Source organism: Terrapene carolina, unplaced genomic scaffold, assembly GCF_002925995.2.
Source record: "Terrapene carolina triunguis isolate 2854851 unplaced genomic scaffold, T_m_triunguis-2.0 Scaffold67, whole genome shotgun sequence".
Lineage (NCBI taxonomy): Eukaryota > Metazoa > Chordata > Testudines > Emydidae > Terrapene > Terrapene triunguis.
In genome coordinates, this window is record NW_020664418.1 from 34,583,304 (window position 1) to 34,605,916 (window position 22,613).

General features: G+C 48.5%; 1 protein-coding gene across 1 annotated transcript in view; it reads right to left on the bottom strand.

The window, feature by feature from the left end:
* The window catches only part of HDGFL3 (HDGF like 3), a 60,731-nt gene that overhangs the window by 3,862 nt on the left and 34,256 nt on the right, over positions 1-22,613 (bottom strand). The window contains exons 2-5 of the mRNA XM_026648316.2: positions 20,771-20,847; positions 16,807-16,945; positions 7,749-7,907; positions 5,550-5,696 (exon numbers count right to left, since the gene is read on the bottom strand). Coding sequence (XP_026504101.1) covers positions 5,550-5,696; positions 7,749-7,907; positions 16,807-16,945; positions 20,771-20,847 — 522 coding nt within the window. The remainder of the gene's footprint in view (positions 1-5,549; positions 5,697-7,748; positions 7,908-16,806; positions 16,946-20,770; positions 20,848-22,613) is intronic.

Sequence of the window (22,613 nt, forward strand, 5' to 3'; positions counted from 1 at the left end):
CAGAGAGTGGCGGCTGTTGGCCAGGCACCCAGCTCTGAAGACAGCGCCTCTCTAGCAGCAGCGCAGAAATAATCATGGCAACGGCATCCCAGGCCATCCTTACTTCTGTGCTGCTGCTGGCGGCGGCTCTGCCTTCAGAACTGGGCTCCGGGCCAGCAGCCACTGCTCTCCAGCTCTGAAGGCAGTGCCGTAAGGCAGAAGTAAGGGTAGCAGTACCACAACCCTCCCTACAATAACCTTGCGACCCCCCCCTCCACCACAACTCCTTTTTTGGGTCAGGACCTGTACAATTACAAAACTGTGAAATTTCAGATTTAAATTGAAATCATGAAATTTATGATTTTTAAAATCCCATGACTGTGAAATTGACCAACATGGATTGTGAATTTCGTAGGGCCCTACCTATGGGACTTGCGGGTAGTGGTGGTCATGATGCTGCAGGGAGCAGCCAGCACCACAGATCTGAACAGAGAGCCCCATCCCCATGGAACTGATGAACAGAGGATTATGATGCTGGGAGGATGGCTATCCCCCTGCTACCCTACCCTGGTATGCACCCTGCCCCAGATCAGCAAGGGTTTCATTCCTTCAACAAGACGGTGTCCACACAATGACAGCGACAACTTTGAGTGCCTTTATTTGCGTTGCTTTGAGTCAATCACTCATCTTGCTAGTAGAGTGCAAAACCACCCTGGCCTGAAGCAAACAAAACTGGCCTGAAAATCAGGGAGCTGAAACCAGCTCCCTGCTGCACCACCATTCCTGTTGCACCTACTGGAAACTGGGCACAAGAGAATCTGGCCTCCTGTAGGTAAAAAAATATGTGTGGAGTCAGGAAAGTTGCACATGTAAGTACGGCAGGAGAATAGAGAATCCAGTCAGAGAGGCTCTAGTGGCCTGGGCGTAGGACTACTGCCAAGTTTAAATCCCAGTGCTGACACTTCCTCCCTGTGTGGTGTTAGGCAATTCACTTAATCTCTCTGTGCCTTAGTTTCTCTACTTGTAAGAAGGGAATAGTGACATTTGTTTACCTTCTTCATACACGTGTTGTGACAAATAATTGCGCATCAATTTTGAGGTCACAATGATTGCAGAATCCAACCCTTAATAAACATGCTGCGACACAAGGTTATTATTGTAGTAGGAAGAGCTCCTGGCAGCTATTACTGAAGTCTACGGATTTGTTATATTTCACAGGAGTCACTAGAAATGTTGGTCTTCCACAAAAACACCACCGTTAACAAATGTCTCAGCCACCAGCTCTTTTGAATATGCTCTCTCAGTAGTAATCGTATCAGATGATAACCACTCTGGACTGGATTGTAACCACTTACCTCACCCTAGCATGAGCAGTTACTCCCATGAGTAGTTCCACTGCCTTCAATCACACTCTCTGATCACCACTGTGAGTAAGTAAGTCTCTGGGCTGTATCAGGGGAAATCCCAGCTGTTTTACTTCAAACTAATGCATTATTTTTCAGAGTCCATAGAACTGTCCACCCCTGAATGGTGACTATCTTCATCCTCACACAAATGAAAGGATGCAAAGCCTGTGCCTTGCTTTTGATTAAAATCAATTCCATATATCAGTACGTAGTCTAAAGTCCATCACACAAGCCAAGCAGTGGCCCTGACATTCAAATACATCCCGTCACAAAACATTTAGGAGTGTGCTTCACAAAGCCATAACAAGAGTCTCCAGAGTAGTAAAATGGAAAAAAAAAATGTATGTCTCCAGTTACATTTAAGAGTCATAGCAGCCGAAAACCAAAAACACAACTCACAGATTAGATATGCAATGTGAATCTGCTTTCATGGATTCACTCATTTACCAGCTCGTTTTATACTGTAAAAGCTAAATGCAATTAGAAATGAGAAATGTTACACCGGAATATTCTGCTTAGAAGGTATTTTGAGGAAGCTTAAGCATAGGTACTGTGATAGACCCAGACCAGTTGGGAACAGCAGAGTAGCAGAAGGGAGATATACTGGTCACTGGATAAGTAGTTTTCTGTTCCCTGAGTGACCAGAGCAGGGGCTGCTCCAGGCTAATAGACCACTTGACTCCAATTAACCTGCTAAGAGTCAGGTGAGGCAGTTATGCACCTGACTCTAATTAAGGCCCCTCTGATGCTATAAAAGGGCTCACTCCAGTCAAGCCAGGGGGAGCCAGAGGAGAGGAAGTGAGTGTGAGGAGCTGGGAGCAAGAGGCACAAGGAACAGAGTGAGAGGGTGTGCTGCTGGAGGACTGAGGAGCACAAGCGTTATCAGACATCAGGAGGAAAGTCCGGTGGTGAGGATAAAGAAGGGGTTGGGAGGAGGCCATGGGGAAGTAGCCCAGGGAGTTGTAGCTGTCATGCAGCTGTTACAGGAGGCACTATAGACAGCTGCAGTCCACAGGGCCCTGGGCTGGAACCCGGAGTAGAGGGCGGGCCCGGGTTCCCCCCATACCTCCCAACTTCTGATCAAACACAGGAGGAATTGACCTGGACTATAGCTTCTACCAGAGGGGAAGGTCTCTGGACTGTTTCTTGACCCACAGGGTGGATCTGTGAAGCGAGCAAATCCGCCAATAAGCGCAGGACCCACCAAGGTAGAGGAGGAACTTTGTCACAACACGCAGCTGAGTATTTAAAAGCAAAGGACTCTCTATCCAATGGGCAAGCAGTCTCAGTGGCTGCTAGCTTATAGAAGCTCTGTTAAGATCCATATTAGCCAATAGACTTTTGAGGTTCAGGTACAAGATGCAGTAATTCTGGGGTACCGTTTTGGAGAGGCAGCCATGCTAACAGCAGCAGCCAAGGAGGGGAGCCAGAGGACCCTGGGAATAGCTATGAGGCTAGTATGAATTTAGCAGCAAGCCTACACGAGGAGCTGAACCTCTGGGCTGGTGTGATAGCCAGCAAGCCTGGCTTATGTTCTAATATCAGGGTAGTGTTTCTCTGGCTAAGCAAGGATCAGTCAGATGGCGAAGGTTTTTAAAGGGCGCTATGATCCAAAGGCACATGTTGATCTCCTACCTCTCAGTCAAAGCAATGATGATTAAAAGACAAACCCTGTCCCCTTTGAAGATGGGAGAGGTGCCTTCAGCACACTGGAAAAGCATCCGGGCACTATATAAATGGAGTGACTACTGTGCTATTATGGGTTACTCATGCATGGCCACAGGAGGATGCATGCTGGGAGCACCAGAGATATGGGGTCTCCTCTGCAAAAGCTCTCCTCCCCTGGGCAGTGCTGCAGTTAAGTTGAGATGAATGTTTTTAGGCCTCCCACCATTCTAGCAGGTTTCCATGGCCTTCCAAAGCTTGGGAAGCCATGAGGCTAGGCAGGGATCCCTGCATGGATCCAAAATGGCGGGGCTGACCACGCACATTCCAGAGAGCAGCGTTAAAGAGGCCGTTTGTTATGTATAATTAGAGGTGCCAAAGTCAGCATCTTTTCCACACTGAAAACTGTAACAAAACAACTAATTTTCTAATTCCAGTCTTGCACAGGACCCTGAGCTTCCCTGTGATGAAAAGAGCAGCTTAAGGTATATTTTTGTATTATGTTCCTGGCACCTTCTTATGACCAGATAAACCCACTGAGCTTGATTTTCCTCCCCACATAAACCAGGTTTAAGTTCACTGAGGTAAAGAGAGTTGCACTGGGGTAAGTGAGAAGAGGAGCAGGCCCACTCTGTTCAAGTTGCACATTACTGTTCAAATGTTCTTTCATAGATTTTAAGGCCAGACCATTAGGTCAGCTAGTGTCCTCTGGGTGAAATTCTTCGGTCTGTGATATATCAGTTCCCTTGCCTTGAGCTCTGTAACTTGTGTTTGACTGAAGTACATCTTCTAGAAAGGCATCCAGTCTTGATCTGAAGACATCAAGAGATGAAGACTCCATCACTTCCTTGAAACAGAACTTTAAGAGCTACTGGAAAGCTCCAAAGAGAAATCCCAAGGAGGACTGAGGGTGACATTTACTCAGTGTACAGGGGCGCAGAAGTCCCTTAGCACAGCAGAACCACACTGGTTCCACTACATATGAGGTGGGCTGCCACTAAGTAAGCATGACTGGGGACGCCATGCCCCCAGTGCTCTTTATCAGCCCCTCAGAAATTGTGGAGTGGCAGTGTCTGTAGTGGCCTGGGGACAGCTGTGAGTGAGTGATTACAGTGCTTATAAATCCCCATGGAGGAGGTGTGCTGGGATTGTGGACCCTATTTCAGCACAGGGCTTGGAAGTGCTGCAGGACAGCGCCTCTCCCTGTGTGTAGGTTAGGGTGGTGGATTCCATCCCACTCCAACCTCTACGGAGTTATAACTCTCTCACACATTTTATGCCATAGTTACTCACTGAAACTGCTCCTTAAGTATTTCAACCCTGACCAAGAGAGACTAGGTACCTAATCCTGAAATTTGAAAATTCATCCGGTCTTATTACTATGAGCAGGCAAAACTCCATGCATGGTAGCACCTTCCAACCATACTCTGAACATGGGATGTAGCCTACCGCCATGTTACTCCCACAAGTATGTGTCTTGGAGTCTGACCCAAGCATTTGGCATACGCTTTGCACCAATCACCACCCCTAGGATCAATGCTGACTTAGTGTTCCGTATGCAAGTGACAGAGCCAGCCCCAGTGTACCGGAGAGCATGCCCAGTGGTTAAAGGGTATAACCATGACAAACCCCACACAATCATAAAGAACTCTGAAGGGGGAGGTCGGAAGATACATTTGAGTGTGCGGTGTCCCACTGCATCGTTCCCCACAACCAGGCCTGTTACCTGTGCAGTGTGAACGGCGTAGGACAATACAGAGCAGGACTAATTGTTTTTTTAAAGGTGGCTGCTGTTCGCCCATTTGGACAGGCCAGGATATGATATAAACACATCAAGACACATCCGTTCTCCTGACCAACACTCTCCCTGTCTGTTGCTGGGCTCACAGTAACAATGCGAGGGAGTGCAGCAGGCACAAGTGTATGTGGATAAAGCTTGTGAGGGATGTGCAGGTTATTTTTTTGTGCCAGCTGCCGTGCTGCTTCGGGGCACAATGCCATTATATGCCCCCTTCAGCATAGTGAAACCCAAAGCAGGATCAGCCCAGGAACCTGCATGCACACAGCCTGATTCTCCTCTGACTTACGCCTGTGTGAATCAGAAGCAGCTCCAAAGAAACTGGCAGAATTATGTAGGTGTAAATCACGTGAGAGAACAAGCAAGCCCACTGCATTTAGTAAGTCAGAGTACAGCATGCACAGGCCCCGATTCTGCTCTCACCTCAGTTTTATATCAGTGCAACTTCACTGGAGCTACTCCTGATTTACGCTAGGGTCAGTGAGAGGCGAAATCATGCCCACAGTGTTTGCTAAGGCTCGCCCACTCATATAGGTTGAAATTCATCCCTGTGCAGGGCCAACGCCACTTACACCCTCACAGCAGGAGTTGAGCAGGACTTATGCAGTGTGTATATGCCTCTGCACAGGGTGCACTTCACCGCTGAGTCTGAGATCTGTGGTAACAAACTGCACACAAAGGGAATGTGAACGGAAGATTACCCCTTCACTGGTTTTCTGCAAATCTGAAGAAGTGTTTCTTGTGTCATTGCCTGCGTCTCCCGCATCAGAGCTGCTCTTATTTTCTTCCTCTTTGCAGTCCTTATCATCTTCATCTCCGGGAGATTTCCGTGACTGCTTGGAGGATTTCTAAACAGATCAACAACACAGTTAACAAACAAAAACCAAACTTCAGGGCGAGAAAGACGTAGCTTGTGTTTTACAATGCGCGTGCGAGTCCATTCTTCTTGTCCTAGCTCATGGGCCCCTGTTTGAAGCTCTTCCTAGATACAGTCAATGGGGGTGGAAAGCATAGGTTGGTTTCAGCGTTCAGAGTTACAGCAACCGATGAAACAAGAGGCGAAATTAACAGCTGACATAGGTGGGTAGCACTGCTAATCAGAGGTAGAGATGGTAACAGGAGAAGGGTCATCTGTAGGTTTGGTAGTTAATGAAATGATGGTGCCAGATTGACAAACGTTTTGATTAAACACAGAGGTGCAAAACGAGAGCAGAACTGCCAGAGCTGCTTTCCATACTTTCTTAGTGCTGTCAGTTTTAATATATTAACATTAAAGCCATACGGAACCAATACATCTTTCCTCTTCCCTTTATGTTATGCAATTCTCCAGCACAAAGGGATAGATTGTGGTTTTAAGCCACCATCCTACTAATTCTCCATTCGTCCAGAGTCTTCCGGGAAAAAAAAGAGGGTAGATAAGACCTGAATTTCTAACGTGAAACACACACCGTGGGAGGGGGAAGGGAGGGAATCTTTGTATGTGTTTTTTTTTAAACCTACAAGTTCCTGAGTGCTGAGATCTAAGGTTTTTGTTCAGGTCCCAGCCCATCTCTAATGCAAAGCTCAGCAAATCTGAAACTAGCCCCCAAATAATTAATGGAATATTTTCAGTGACATTGTAAGAGGCCAGATTAATAAAACAAAATAAATCAAGCACTAATTCTTATAGGGGATTCTTTCCCTTGATTTCAGTGGGCTTCAGATCAGGCTCGTGATTAAACCAGGTTTAAAAAAGAAGAAGAAGAAGAAGAGCAAAGCCATCTTGAGCTGTTCTTGAGAGCACATTAATCAAAACATGACTGTTCTGGCAGTTTCATCATACACGCGATTATAATCAGTGCCCATGTATTCCACAATTCTACAGTCATAGATTTTTGCTGTGGAATCCACCCCTTGTTGCAGAGTCATACTACAGAACCCAAGATTTCATTAAAAGAAAAATATGGGCCATATTGTGCTACCGATTTTTAACTCCCTGGGAGCTCTGCTTAAAACCGATGGCATGATACGGCCCTATGTTTCTAGTTCTTATGGTTGTGAAAATTACCTTGAAATGTGAACTGAGTGTAAATCAAAGCAGACAGCTTAAAATAAGAGCTCAGAGAGGGGTGAACTGCCTCATTCATCCCAGTGCAGAGTTAGTTCTGAAAACTGAACATGACAATTCAAACGTTGACCTTGTTAAATGTTTCCCTCATCTTTATCCTTATTTATATTTACCTTATATAAATGTGCTCGTCCCACAACCCCAGCTGCCTTGGTCCCAACTCAGCTGCCAATGCCTGAAATGCCCATTACACAGCTGCCAACCATCCAGCTTCCCTTCACCACCTCGAATTTCTCTGATCTAATAAAAATGATAATCCGGGAAGTGTGTAAAATATGTTGGGGAAATCCACAGCTGGTGTAAACTGGTATTGCTCTGTTGGCTTCCATGGAGATGTGCTGATTTAAACCAGCTGACAATCTGCCCCCCTGAATAATACACCAGTGCTACTGTGCTGACAGACAGACAGAAATATGAAAATGAATTATAGGAACTCAAATACTTACGTGGCTCCCATTACCACAGTGCCTGAGTCCCTGGCAAACTTTAATGTATTTATCCTCCCAGCACCCCTGTGAGGTAGGGAAATGCTATTAACCCCATTTTACAGATGGGGAAGTGAGATGCAGAGAGACCAAGTGACTTGCCCAAAGTCATACAGTAAGTCTGTGGCAGAGCAGGAAATTGAATCCAGGTCTCCCAAATACCAGGATAGAGCCCTAATCTCTAGACCAACTGTCCTCTCTAGTTCAATAAACCCCACTATTTTGGAACAGAAATCTAGACAGTGCAGAAGGCAGGGCTAAACTGCCATTACAATGCACAAGTGACAATGGAAAAGCTCCTGGATCACCTTTGAAGTGTAGGATTTTTTTCGTTTTGAGCCTGCTTTTTCATTCTTTCTTTTGCCTTTTCCATCCTCTTCTACCCGATCACCTTCCTCCTCGCTGCTCGCATCGGCCGTATTTCCGCCTTCTCCCTCCGTTTCTGACGAGCTCTGTTGCTGGATTGCCTTTGAAATAATAAATAATAATAATTATTATTAACTAAAACTCCTCCCAAATAATTAATTTTTGCCATGTCCCATATTGCACAGGGAGATCCTAAGAAGAGAGAGCTTGCACTTTAATCATTTTACTCAGGAATAAATTAGCCTGATCTTACAACCATCAAAATAGAGGGCTGGCAGGGGCAAGTTCCTCAGTAGCCACTTGAAAACAGTTATCAGATGCATTTTCTGAGATGACGCTCAGAAAGGTTTACAGTAGGACTGTCAAGTGATTAAAAAAATTAATCGTGATTAATCGCATTGCTAAACATTAATAGAATACCATTTATTTAAATATCTTTGGATGTTTTCTATATTTTCAAATATATTGATTTCAATTACAACACATAATAAAAAGTCTAGAGCGCTCACTTTATATTTATTTTTGTTTACAAGTATTTGCACTGTAAAAAACCAAAAGAAATAATATTTGTCATGTACTGCAGTACAATCTCTTTATCATGAAAGTTGAACTTACAAATGTAGAATTGGGTAAAAAAACAAAAATGCATTCAAAAATAAAACAATGTAAAATTTTAGAGCCTGCAAGTCCACTCAGTCCTACTTCTTGTTCAGCCAATCGCTCAGATAAACAAGTTTGTTTACATTTACAGGAGATAATGATGCCCGCTTCTTGTTCACAATGTCACCAGAAAGTGAGAACAGGCGTTCTCATGGCACTGTTGCAGCCGACGTCGCAAGATATTTACATGCCAGATGTGGTAAAGGTTCATATGTCTCTTCATGCTTCAACCACAATTCCAGGGGACGTCGTCCATGCTGATGACTGATTCTGCTCGATAACAATCCAAAGCAGTGTGTACCGACACATGTTCATTTTCATTATCTGAGTCAGATGCCACAGCAGAAGGTTGATTTTCTTTTTTGGTGGTTCGGGTTCTGTAGTTTCCGCATGGGAGTGTTGCTCTTTTAAGACTTCTGAAAGCATGCTCCACACCTCGTCCCTCTCAGATTTTGGAAGGCACTTCAGATTCTTAAACCTTGGGTCGAGTGCTGTAGCTAATTTTAGAAATCTCACATTGGTACCTTCTTTGCATTTTGTCAGATCTGCAGTGAAAGTGTTCTTAAAATGAACAACATGTGCTGGGTCATCATCCGAGACTGCTATAACATGAAATATATGGCAGAATGCAGGTAAAACAGAACAGGGGACACACAATTCTCCCCCAAAGAGTTCAGTCACAAATTTAATTAATGCATTATTTTTTTAACGAGCATCATCAGCATGGAAGCATGTTCTCTGGAATGGTGGCCGAAGCATGAAGGGGCGTACAAATGTTTAGCATATCTGGCATGTAAATACCTTGTGACGCAGCTACAAAAGTGCCATGCAAATGCCTGTTCTCACTTTCTGGTGACATTGTAAATAAGAAGAGGGCAGCATTATCTCCTGTAAATGTAAACAAACTTGTTTCCCTTAGTGACTGGCAGAACAAGAAGTAGGACTGTGTGGACTTGTAGGCTCTAAAGTTTTACATTGTTTTGGTTTTGAGTGTAGTTATGTAACAAAAATAAAATCTACATTTGTAAGTTGCACTTTCACGACAAAGAGATTGCACTACAGTACTTGTATGAGGTGAATTGAAGAATACTATTTCTCTTGTTTAACATTTTTACAGGGCAAATATTTGTAATAATAAAAATAATATACACTTTGATTTCAATTACAACACTGAATACAATTTATATGAAAATGTAGAAAAACATCCAAAATATTTAATACATTTAAATTGGTATTCTATTGTTTAACAGTGTGATTAAAACTGCGATTAATTGCAATTAATTTTTTGAGTTAATCGCATGAGTTAACTGCGATTAATCGACAGCCCTAGTTTACAGAGAAACACAAGTGCTGGTGACGGCAGAGTGGAGAACTAATGACTCAGTCCAATAGGATTTATCTGTCATTTTCCAGGTTTGTGCCGGGCAATGCAAACTCAGAGATCTTGGCTGCATGGGCAAGTAACCCAATCAGTAGAAAGGGTGGCAGCCCAAAAAACCAACATCTCCCTAGAGGGAAATTTCAGATCCGACCAGGATGTGGAGAACTCTCCCACGCTCCTTCTCCAGCAGTCCAGTGGCCCCCGAAACCCCACCCCTATCAACATTCAGATCATCATCTCCATGGCTGAGAAAGAGGGACAGGAATACAGGATACCAGGCTCAGCTGCAGATGTTCTATACTTCGAAAAGTGCTCATTGGATAACAGCTGTCCTCCATCTTTTAGAGGTGGCTTATGCTCTCAAAGGACCATATAACATACTCTGGGTTTCTATAGCCCCTTGACTGTTCCTCTCTGGCTGACTGACTCTATTCCTAAAAGACAGTTACCTTTTCCGTAACTGGTGTTCTTCGAGATGTGTTGCTCATGTCTATTCCACAATAGGTGTGCCACGTGCACCGGTGTCGGAAGTTTTTCCCCTAGCAGTACCCGTAGGGGAGCGCCCTTAGCAACCCCTGGACTGGCGCCTCCATGGCTGTGCACTCCCCCACCCTCAGTTCCTTCTTGCCAGACAACTCCGACAGAGGGGAAGGAGGGCGGGATGTGGAATAGACATGAGCAACACATCTCGAAGAACACCAGTTACGGAAAAGGTAACTGTCTTTTCTTCCTCGAGTGGTTGCTCCTGTGTATTCCACAATAGGTGATTCCAAGCTATATCTGCTGGCGGTGGGAAGGAGTTCACAAACTCTTGGGACAGAGAACGGCCCTTCTGAACCCGGCGTCCTCCCTGGTTTGGGAGACGATTACATAATGCAAGGTGAAAGTGTGAACTGAAGACCACGTAGCAGCCTTACAAATGTCCTGGACAGGGACATGAGCCAAAAAGGAAGCCAACGAGGCCTGCGCCCTAGTTGAGTGTGCCTTCACAATTGACGGCGGGGGGATTCCCGCCAGGTCATAACAGGTATAGATGCACAATGTGATCCAATTGGAGAGCCGTTGAGTGGAGATCGGCCGACCCTTCATGTGTTCAGCCGAGGTGATGAACAGCCGCGAGGACTTTCTGAACGGTTTTGTCCACTCCAGGTAGAAAGCCAGAGCCCGTCGCACATCCAGTGTGTGGAGGTGGCTCTCCTCACTGGACATATGGGGCTTGGGGCAGAGACCCGGCAGGAAAATGTCCTGACTCATGTGGTAGGCAGAGACCACCTTTGGGAGGAATGAAGGATGTGGGCAGAGCTGGACCTTATCCTTATGGAACACCGTGTACGGGGGCTCGGAGGTCAAGGCCCTGAGTTCCGAGACCCGCCTAGCCGACGTGATCGCCCAGGAAGGCTACCTTCCATGAGCGGTGCAATGAGGAGCACGTAGCTAGCGGCTCAAACGGGGGGCCAGTGAGGCGGGCCAGCACCAGGTTCAGGTCCCACTGTGGGACTGGGGGCCTGACATACGGGAAGAGACGATCCAATCCCTTAAAGAATCTGCCAGTCATAGCATGGGAGAATACCATGTGGCCCTGCACCAGCGGGTGGAAGGCCAATATGGCCGCCAAGTGCACCTTGACGGATGAGGGCACCAGGCCCTGGGCTCTAAGGTGAAGGAGGTAGTCCAGAATGAGCTGGATTGGGGCAGCCACGGGGGAAACGGCCCGCTCATCTGCCCATCGGGAGAACCGAGATCACTTTGCCAAGTAGGCTCGGTGCGTGGAGGGTCGCCTGCTTTCCAAGAGGACGCACTGAACCCCTTCCGAGCACGTCCTCTCCTCCCGGCCTAACCATTGAGCAGCCACGCCGTGAGGTGGAGTGCCACTAGGTTGGGGTGGAGGAGGCAGGTCCTGGGAGAGCAGGTCCGGGCGGGATGGCAACGGCCATGGCGGGGTGACTGCCAGGCCCGTGCGGGTCCCGTACCAATGCTGCCTGGGCCATGCCGGAGCAATCAGTAGGACCCGGGCCCTGTCTGTTTTTATCTTTTCCAGGACCTTGCCTATCAGTGGGAACGGGGGGAAGGCATAGAGAAAACCGGCATGACCAGGACAGGAGGAAGGCATTGGAGATAGAGCCCCGTCCCAGTCCCCCCGGAGCAGAACCAGGGACAGCGACGGTTCTGCCAGGTTGCAAACAGGTCCACCTGGGGAGTTCCCCACTCTTGGAAAAGTCTGTACACCACCTCTGGGTGAAGGGACCACTTGTGCTGAGAGGAGAAATCCCCGCTCAAGCGATCTGCCTGCGAGTTCTGGGCGCCCAGTAGGTGGCAGGCCTGTAGGCAAATGTCGTGGGCTATATAGAGGTCCCACAGCCTGAGGGCTTTGCAGCAGAAGGCAGAGGATAGGGCCCCGCCTTGCCTGTTGTTGCAAAACATCGAGGCCATGTTGTCCGTGAGAACCCTGACCACCCGGCCCTCCAGGTGCGAGCGGAAGGCCATGCACGCCAGCCGCACCGCCCTGAGCTCCTTGACATTTATGTGGAGGGCCAGGTCCTGTGCAGACCACAGACCCTGGGTCTGAACGTCCCCCACATGGGCTCCCCACCCCAGGTCTGATGCATCGGACACCAGTTCCATCGACGCAGGCCTGCCTCTGAATGGGACCCCGTGGAGCATGTTCCCCGGGGAGGACCACCATCATAGGGAGGCGATCACCGGTTCGGGTACAGTGAGGATTTTGTCCATCCTGTCTCTGGTCTAGGAGAACGCCGAGGCCAACCAGAGCTGGAGGGGCCTCATCCTGAGTCTGGTGTGGCGGACCACATATGTGCACGCCGACATGTGACCCAAGAGCTGGAGGCACGCTCTGGCGGTTTTCACTGGAAACCTTGTGACCGTGTCGATGAGCCCTTTCAGGGTCTCAAACCTGTCCTGTGGGAGGGAGGCTCTGGCCGACGTGGTGTCCAGGACTGCCCCGATAAACTCTATGCGTTGTACCAGGACTAACGTAGACTTGGTGTCGTTTACCAACAGGCCCAAAGTGGCGCACGTGGACAGGAGCGCCACGTGATCCCACACCTGCGACCGGGAGCTGCCCTTGACCAGCCAGTCGTCCAGGTAGGGGAAGATCTGGACCCCATGGTGCCTGAGGTAGGCCGCTACCACCGACATACACTTTGTAAATACCCTGGGGGCAGTGGACAGGCCAAATGGGAGGACTGTAAATTGGTAGTGCTCCTGCCCAACTGTGAAATGGAGGAAGCGTCTGTGCCCCTTGAATATATGAATGTGGAAGTACGCGTTCTGGGATCCAGGGAGGGAATTATGGAGGCCAGGGAGACCATGCAGAACTTGAGCTTCACCATGTACTGGTTCAGGCCTCGCAGGTCCAGGATGGGCCTGAGCCCCTCTTTGGCCTTCGGGATAAGGTAATAGCAGGAGTAGTAGCCCTTGCGTTTGAACTCCACTGACACCACTTCCACCGCTCCTAGGCCAAGGAGCCGACCCACATCCTGCTCAAGCAGAGCCTCGTGAGAGGGGTCCCCCAGGAGGGACGGGGGCAGTGGGTGGTTGGGCGGGGTGGAGGTAAACTGGAGGATGTAACCCCAGGAGATGGCGTTGAAGACCCATTGGTCTGAGGTCAGCTGCGAACACTCCGGGAGGAAAGCACACAACCGGTTGGAGAAGAGAAGCTTTATTGTGGGTGGATCCCTGATGAGAACTGGCAGGGCGCCCTTGGGAGTCCTGTCAAAACCGCCGTTTCCCTGCCTGTTTGCCCTTGGAGGACCCAGGCTGGGGGGCAGGCCGAGACTGCCTCTGCGGGCATTTCTTATAGTCCTGCGACTTTTTATAAGTGGGCTCGTATTTAGAGTGGACGGCCTGGGTGGGAGCCTGCTGCGGCTTAAACTTAGGTTTAGCCACAGCCGGAAAATAGAGGCCCAGAGTCTGAAGCGTCGCGCGGGAGTCTTTCAGGCCATGCAGTTTTATGTCCATTTGGTCCGCAAACAGAGCTTTGCCGTCAAATGGGAGGTCTTGCAAGGAGGTCTGGGCCTCACTGGACAGCCCAGAGAGCAGGAGCCATGAGGCCCTTCTCATGGACACCGCAGAGGCCGTGTCTGCCACATCTGAAGCTGCCTGCAGGGTTGCCCTGGCAGCCGCTGTACCCTCCTCCACCAGCGCTTTGAACTCCTTCCTGTCATGCTCCTGGAGGGAGTCCTTGACCTTGGGCAAAGAGCCCCACAGGTTGAACTCATACCGGCCCAGGAGAGCCTGATGGTTCGCCACCTGTAACTGGAAGCTCGAGGACAAATAAATTTTTTTTCCAAATGAGTCCAGCCTCCTTTAATCTTTATTTTTTGGAGTAGAGGCTGGCTGGCCCTGCCGCTCCCTGTGGTTGACCAACTTGATCACCAGGGAGTTAGAGGCAGGGTGGGTGTAGAGGTATTCATGCCCCTTGGCAGGCACAAAATACTTGCGTTCCGCTCTCTTAGAGACAGGGGCCAACGAGGCCATGGTTTGCCACAGGGCATGTGAAATTTTCTCCACCCCTTCACAGAGAGGCAAGGCCACCCTGCCCGGTACCGAGGCGGACAGTACATTAAACAGGGAGTCCGAGGGCTCCTCTATCTCCTCTGCCTGGAGGTTGAGGCTTGATGCTACTCTTTTTAATAGTTCTTGGTGGGTCTTAGAGTCCTCCTGCGGGACGGAGGGAGAAGGGGCCGTAATCGCTTCATCAGGGGAGGGCGAGGAGGCCGGCGCCGTACTTTGCGTGTCCACTGGCACTGGAGGATCCACCACTTGGTCGGTCTCCGGGCACAGTGCTGAGGATGTACGTCCCACCGACTTCTTCCTCGGAGGTCAGGAGAGGGAGGCCGACAGCCCTTCTGAGGTTCCGGCCACTGAGCGAACCCCCACCGGGGGCTGTGTTGGGGGACATGCTGCCCAATGGTACCATTGCGCCGGCCATGGGGCCCGGTGCCACTGCACCTGCTGTGGCACCGAAGGAGCGGGCTGTTTGGCCTGGCTGGCCTGACCCATCGATGGATGGCTACGAAGGGAGGCTGGGTTGACGTATGACCTGCCACTGTCCCTGGACCAGGAGGAGCAGTGGCGCCGGGAGCTGTGCCGACCCCGAGACTGCGACCTCGACGTGGAGGACAGGTACCGTCGGTAACAGCTGCTCGGCGATCGGCTCTGACGGGTGGATCCACGACAGCGACTCGCCGGTGATCGACCCCCGGGGCTGCAGGAGCGGTGCCGTGGCAGGGTCCTGGAGCGGGACGACGAACGGGAACAGCGTCGACGTTCGTGTCGCGACTGGCTGCGATAGCCCCTCCGAGACGAGGACCTTTGGATTTGTCTGCCTCGGTCCCATCGGTGTTCGCTCCTCGAGGCGGAGCGGTGCCTGGAGTCTCGGTCAGACGGAACACAGCCAGACAACCTGGTGGGAGTCGACAGCGACCCACGTGGACTACGCACGGAACGGTCGCTGAGCGGCGAACGGTGTCGGGAACGTTCCCTCGACCAAGACCGGTACCGAGTCGAGGGCGACTGCAGAGATCCCAGCAGCGGCTTGCCTCTGGAGCGTGGGGCCAACATTGGCGGTGCTCCTGGTAATGGCATGGACATGATGTCCCAGGCCGCCTGCAGGGCCTCCGGCGTGAAGAGCATCCGGACATCCGGTGAAGCCTGCTCTGACTGGGCCGGGCTACTCTGCTCGACTTGAGTCAGAGGCCTAGAGGCCGATGGGGATCGAGGACTGCCCAACACGGGTCTAGTCTCTGCCCCAGATTTACTACGGTACCACGGCGGTGTAGGCCTCGTCTTAGTCTTCTTGACGTGCCCCGTGAATGGGGAGCAGTGCCAACTAGTAGATGGCGCCCAGGAGTCACCGCACACTGACATAGCGGTGCCCAGTGCCGACTTGGAGCGGCGCACTGAAGTCGGGGTCAACGCCAACTCCAAGAGGATAGCCCGGGGCCTAATGTCTCTCTCTCTCGGTCCGAGGCTTAAACGACTTGCAAATCTTGCAGCGATCGCTGAGATGAGTTTCACCCAAACAGCTTAGACAGTCTGCGTGCGGATCACTCACTGGCATCGGGCACCTACAAGTGTCGCACGACTTTAAACCTGGGGTGCGGGGCCTGCCCCGGCCCGTGCGCACAACTAAACTAAACTAATACTAATGGAGTACTAACTACAGGTCACATACACTGAACAAACAAGAGTTCTGGGGACAAGCTACAGCAAAGCTGGACCAGAGCAGTTCCAAAGCACCTTCCCTGGCGGCAAGAAGGAACTGAGGGTGGGGGGAGTGCGCAGCGCCCCTTATACCACGCCATGGAGGCGCTACTCCAGGGGTCGCGAGGGGCGCTCCCCTACGGGTACTGCTAGGGGAAAAACGTCCGACACCGATGCACGTGGCGAGCACGCACACCTATTGTGGAATACACATGAGCAATCACTCAAAGAAGAACATATGATAGGGACAACAGTTAAATGCAGTCACCGCTCCTATCAAAATCTCCTGCTCTGCCATCTCCCCTCCCCAAACTTCTATAATGCTGTTAATCATTGTCAATGCAAAAATCCTCAGCCCATTGTCAAGTTAGAGGGCAGCACAGTGCTATAAAAATAAACAACAAAAGGAACTGCGCACCAAATATTCATGTTTACATAGAATTCAATAAACACACACTATTTTTTAATTCACCTATACCTGCTGCAGAATTTTCCAGACTACTGCACGGACCGAGGGGCTGTGCTGTATAATTAAGATTCCATTTGTCACAGAGTATGGGATCATGCTTATCTTTATGTTATGCAGTTACATTCCCATCACCAGCTCAGAAACCCTTCAATACTATCCAAACCACGGCCTTCTAGCACCAGCTACCCAGTTGTTACACGGATAAGACACCCTCAAAAGGAATATAAGTAAGATAAGGAGGAATGGAAGGGAAGCTGTCATTTACCTGGTATCCAGTAAACTTGACTCCAGGGTTGTTTTCTATTTCCCACAGTCCTTCGTTAAATCCTTTTCGTTTGTTCGACTTCCCAAATTTATCTTTATATTCTTTATATGGGAAGAGGTCTTTGGGCCCCAGGAATGCACTGCATTTTAACAAAATTGACATTCAAAAAATATTGTTAGGATTTTTTCCCTGCAAGTTAAACACATATTGCAGCTGTGATGCCTATTCTTTTGTTCATCGCATTAAATCATTACACTCTGGCTGATTTTGTGTTAGTGCTGTGAATCTGAATTTACAGATTTTACAGTCTTGATTCAGGACCTCAACTTTTGAAGTTTTGAAATCATGCTGTGCATCTCTAAAAACAATTATTACTTAGTCTCATGTATTATATTAATTACTGATGAGAATTCTGCAAATCGGGAACAGACTAAAAATAATATTGTATAAAAAATTTAAGTGCATGGAGAAATGCTAGAACCCATGACCCAAAACCTACCCCTTTGTTATGTGGTCATAATGGCTGTGGTATTTATTATTATTACCTTCGGAGCTCCATTGTGCTAGGCGCTGTACAAACAGAACAAAAAGATGGTTCCTACCCACAAACGCTTACAACTAAGTATAACAAGAGACAACAGATAGGGGATACAAGAAAACAATGGGACGATATTGGTCGGCATTACTAGCAGTGCCATCAACACACCAGGTGCCTAACTGTTGTCAAGTTATTTTGTAGGCATCACAGCTAAGAGACTTAGCACTACCCCCTTTCATAAAGCAGCTCTGCCGCAGGTCAACCAGACCCAAAAATGGACATCACGATGCAGGGAGGAAGAAATAAAATTAGTAAGAATTTACCTACAAAAACCATGGCTATAATTTGATTAGAAAATCCTACTCACATTCTAGGCGATTCCTGGCATAAACAAACTTTGGAAAATAAACCAATAATTTCATACATAAAACCTAAAACAACCATCATTTCTTCTTCGCTGACTATTTCTCGAAGACTGGTATTTTTACACTTCCGTGGCCAATCATAATTTGTATTAAGCATGATGGGGCAGAAGCTATGAGCTTCACCATTAGAGAAGCTTCTGCCCCATCAAAATAAGCTCATAGCTACGTAACCACTTTATCTTTTACTGTAACCCTTTTCCTACCTCCTACGCGCTTTTATGGCGTCCATCACTGTAGAGTCTCAGAGCTTCACAATCTTTCATGTGTTTATCCCCACAACACCCCTGTGAGGTAAGGCAGTGCTAATATCCCCACTTCACAGATGGGGAATGGAGGCAGAGAGAGACTAAAAGACTTGCCTAAGGTGGCAGAGGGGATCTGTGACAGAGAAAGGAATTAAACGAAGATCTTCATCGTCCCATGCTAGCACCTTGACTGTTGGACCATCCTTCTTCCGACTTGAGCAGCTTCAGTTGAATTCAGCCTTGATCTTTTTAGCACTTATACATGTGAGTAACTTTATTGACAAGTGGTCCCATTCCCTCAGGGGCCTGAGAGCATGGAGACAGCTGCTGTACCGAGGCCTTAAACTGTAAGCTCTTTGGGGCAAGGACTTGCTCTTACTATGTGTCTCTAGATCATCTAGTACAGAGGTGGGCAAACTACAGCCCGTGGGCCACATCCGGCCTGCGGGACCGTCTTGCCCGGCCCTTGAGCTTCCGGCCGGGGAGGCTAGCCCCCGGCCCCTCCCCTGCTGTCCCCCCACCCCCGCAGCCACGCCGCTGTGCGGGCAGCACTCTGGGCAGCGCGACTGTGCGCTCCTGCAGGGCAGCGCGTCTGGCTCTGGCCGAGTGGCACGGCTGCCAGACATGCTGCTCTGAGTGGCATGATAAGGGGGCCGGGGGGGGGTGGTGGATAAGGGGCAGGAGGTTCCGGGGGGCAGTCAGGGGACAGGGAGCAGGGGGTTTGGATGGGGCAGAGGTTTTGGGGGGGCAGTCAGGGGACAGGAAGCAGGGGGGGTTGGATAGGCATGGGAGTCCCAAGGGGCCTGTCAGGGGACGGGGGTGTGGATAGGGGTAGGGGCAGTCAGGGGACGGGGGGGGTTGGATAGGGGGTGGGGTCCTGGGGGGCAGTTAGGGTTGGGGGGTCCCGGGAGGGGGTGGTCAGGGGACAAGGAGCAGGGGGGGGTTAGATGGGTCGGGGGTTCTGAGGGGGCAGTCAGGGGACTGGAAGTGGGAGGGGGCGGGGGCCAGGCTGTCTGGGAAGGCACAGCCTTCCCTACCCGGCCCTCCATACAGTTTTGCAACCCCGATGTGGCCCTCGGGCCAAAAAGTTTCCCCACCACTGATCTAGCACAATGGCACCCCGATCTGATGTGGTCTCTGAGAAATCCACACTTATACAATACTACTACTACTGTGGAGAATGTACATTTACTTAAAAGCTAACGAGTGATCTCCCAACATACAGATGATAAAAGTGACATCAGAGCAAAGAACTCCAAGAAGTTAACTTTCCTTTATCTCTAAGAAAGTATTCCCTAATTTTGCTGCTACTGAGAGATGTCTCTTCATATGGCCAAGGGCTCACACCAAAGCTATAGGGAAAACAATTACAGAGCATCATGTGAAACTCACCTTGACACATCTGAATTTATCTCATCCATAACATATGGAAATTTTAGTTCAGTTTTTACACACAAGGTAAAAAATAAAAATCATCCCAACCTGGGTTTGAGATCTTTACAGTGTCCTTCGTGGAGGAGGATAGTTTTCACTGCTCTGCCGTAACAGAGCTAACGAGACGCACTCTGCAGTTTATTATTAGTTATTCTGTATAAAATATGGAGATAACTGCAGAATGCGTTTCTGTTCCTGAGGTAAAAATCAGATCACAGGCTAATAATAACTCTGAGGCAAATGAGGTCATTAGCCCAAAATTAAGCCACTGCAGAGTTAACAGTAAGCAACGTCTAATTAATATTATTCTTATTCTAAGATGTGGTAATTAACTATTTAGAGACTCTTTACTCCCACCCATTTCCCCCATGGCCCAACCCAGCTCAGTTCTTCCACCATCCCTTCTGTTCCACCTTCCTCCACCCCGCAACACAGAAGAATATTTATTTTAAGCACTAAGTGGAAATAGCGTGAGACTCCTGATTCAGCTTAGCTCTTTTTCCATTTGCCCACCACCAACCTTCTCACCCTGCCCTGTTCTATGTTTATGCAGAAATACAAGCTTACAAGGCCAGATTATTAAAAGTATTTAGGTACCTCATAGGATTTTCAAATGCATCTAGACGCCTAAGGTCCCACTGATTTCAATGGGTTTTAGGTGCTGACGGGCTTTTGAAAATCCCACCAGGTGCCTAAATACCTTTGAAAATCTGGCCCATAGTCAAGAGAAAATCCTTGCTCTTTCACTGACTTTGAGTCAGTTACTCCCCCCAAATTAATATTAACTTGAGCTAAAAATTAGAGCCACTCAAATTTCAATTAAGAAAAAACACTTTCTAAACCCCTCTTTATTGGTGAAGGGACAAATTCTGACCCCAGTGAAGTCAATGGGAGTTTTGGTACCAGCTTCAATGGGATCGGACTGAGCCCAAAAAGGTGTTTGAATATAATACATTCATCTTGGTTAGCTCAAGTATAATGTACTTTTATCATAGATCTGGCTCCTGGTGATCCATTAACATAAAGTCATGTCAAAATGTGTACATGCAAGAAACATGGGCCCCAATTCCCATTGACATGCAGGCCCCGATGCACCACCCTGGCCCTGTAGGGTGGCATTCACAATCACACCCACGTTAAGGCTCCTTTACCCTACTAGAGCCAGATTCAGGCCCATAGTATCTACTTCTAGTCTTACACTGGTTTCAATCAAGATTTACTCCATTAATGTCAATGGAGAGACACAGGAATAAGAACAGTTTGAGTGAAAGGAGATTCAGGCCCTCACATTTCAAAAGAAACCACCATGTTCATTCACTTACGTTTCATGAGTCCCAAAAAAGAAGATAGGGTACTTATTTGCTGGAGGCTTCACAGCTCCCTCAGGGAGTTCATCAATCTGTGGGATAGAAAGGGACACAGGACTGTTACCATGTTCCAGCCAATCTCAGAAGCCAGACAAACCACAAAGGTGTGATTGGAGATTTCACGACTTCTTGGAGGTCCCATTCTGTGCTTGGGGCTTGTTTATTTTAATTAGTTTATATTTTATAACAAGTGTATGTGTCTGCGAAGCACCTCAATGGCAAACCTGAAGAGTCAATTCCTCCATTTAGCCACAGAACAGGTACATTAGGGGAAGCCATATGGCAACCTTCTATCACCCTGCACTACCAATGTATCTACCTATGGTACTTATCTGGCCCCCATAACCACAGTATCTGAGGGCCTCTCAATCATTAATGTATTTATCCCCACAACACCCCTGTGAGCTAGGGAAGCACCATTATCCCCATTTTACAGATGAGGACCAGACAGACTAACTAACTTGCCTGAGGTCACACAGGAAATCTATGGCAGTGGAGGGACTAGCACATAGGTCTCCTGAGTTCTAAGCTAGCACCCTAACCACCGGACCAGCCTTCCTCTCAACCCTCTTCCAGAGAAGCCATATCTCCTGTTCACCTGCACTGGGAATGATAACTTCATCTCCATGCTCATTTGGCCCCTGGTCTCTGCTGAGGCTACCAACAAGGCTACCAAGGAATGCTCCTTGTGCTGGGGGGTCTTGTGAGGTGTGCGCTTATCTCCCAAGAACTGGACAGAGACCACCAAGCAGACAGATGGCAACAATTTTCAATACAGAACTAGGACTAGATCCTCAGCTGATGTAAATCAGAGTAGCTCCACTGACTTCAGCCCAGTGGTGCCACATTACATCAGCTGATGATCTGGCTTCTGAGCCAGCAAGGAACCTGACTGTCTAAGACATTTCATGAAAACTTTTCAAAATTGTATCTACGCTAATGTAAGTGTTAGGGATCTTATCTAAACTCATATAAAGGAAGAGCAAAGAGTGACTGAGGGTTCAGACTAGTAGCAAGTCCTTAGCTGAACTCAGTATGGCCACAGGCAAGAACTTCACGGCTATTCTGTGCATTCTTCAGTACCAGAAATAGATGGAGGGAAGGTTGTCCAGGATGTTACCTGAGCCCCCGTTTTCAATTAAATTCATAATATGTTTTAAATGAGCGCCTACCAATCAGATTATTTCCTGGTTAATTCCTATTTTAAATACAGGTACCCGACTGTAACTGCAGGAAAAAGAATGTGGAGGGAAACATTCAGACCCTGCCACTCACTCACAAATGCAGATTGGTAGCAAGTCAGGGTTTCCATGGCTTTCAGACTGCAACAAATGTTATGCCACTTAAAGCTAGAAGTGTCTAAACTTCATAGTAACAAGGTCTATGATGATAGTTTACCAGAAGCCTGGGGGATGCACCCAATTTGCAGGAATGTGTCTAGGTTGACCAGATGTCCCGATTTTATAGAGAGTCCCAATTTTGGGGTCTTTTTCTTATATAGGCTCCTGTTACCCCCCACCCCTATCCCGATTGTTCACACTTGCTGTCTGGTCACCCTAAATGGGTCATACTGCAGTCACCCTCATCTTCAGTATGACCAGGAGAGAAACTAGGTCCAGAATGGGCCAGACAACGCGGCTAAAGGGATCACTGAACACGGGATCACAGTGGCAGTCTCTGCGGGCTACACCTCCATGTTAAATTTGAAGTCCAGCCAGGGCCGGCTCCAGGGTTTTGGCCGCCCCAAGCAACCAAAAAAAAAAAAAAAAAGCCGCGATCGCGATCTGCGGCGGCAATT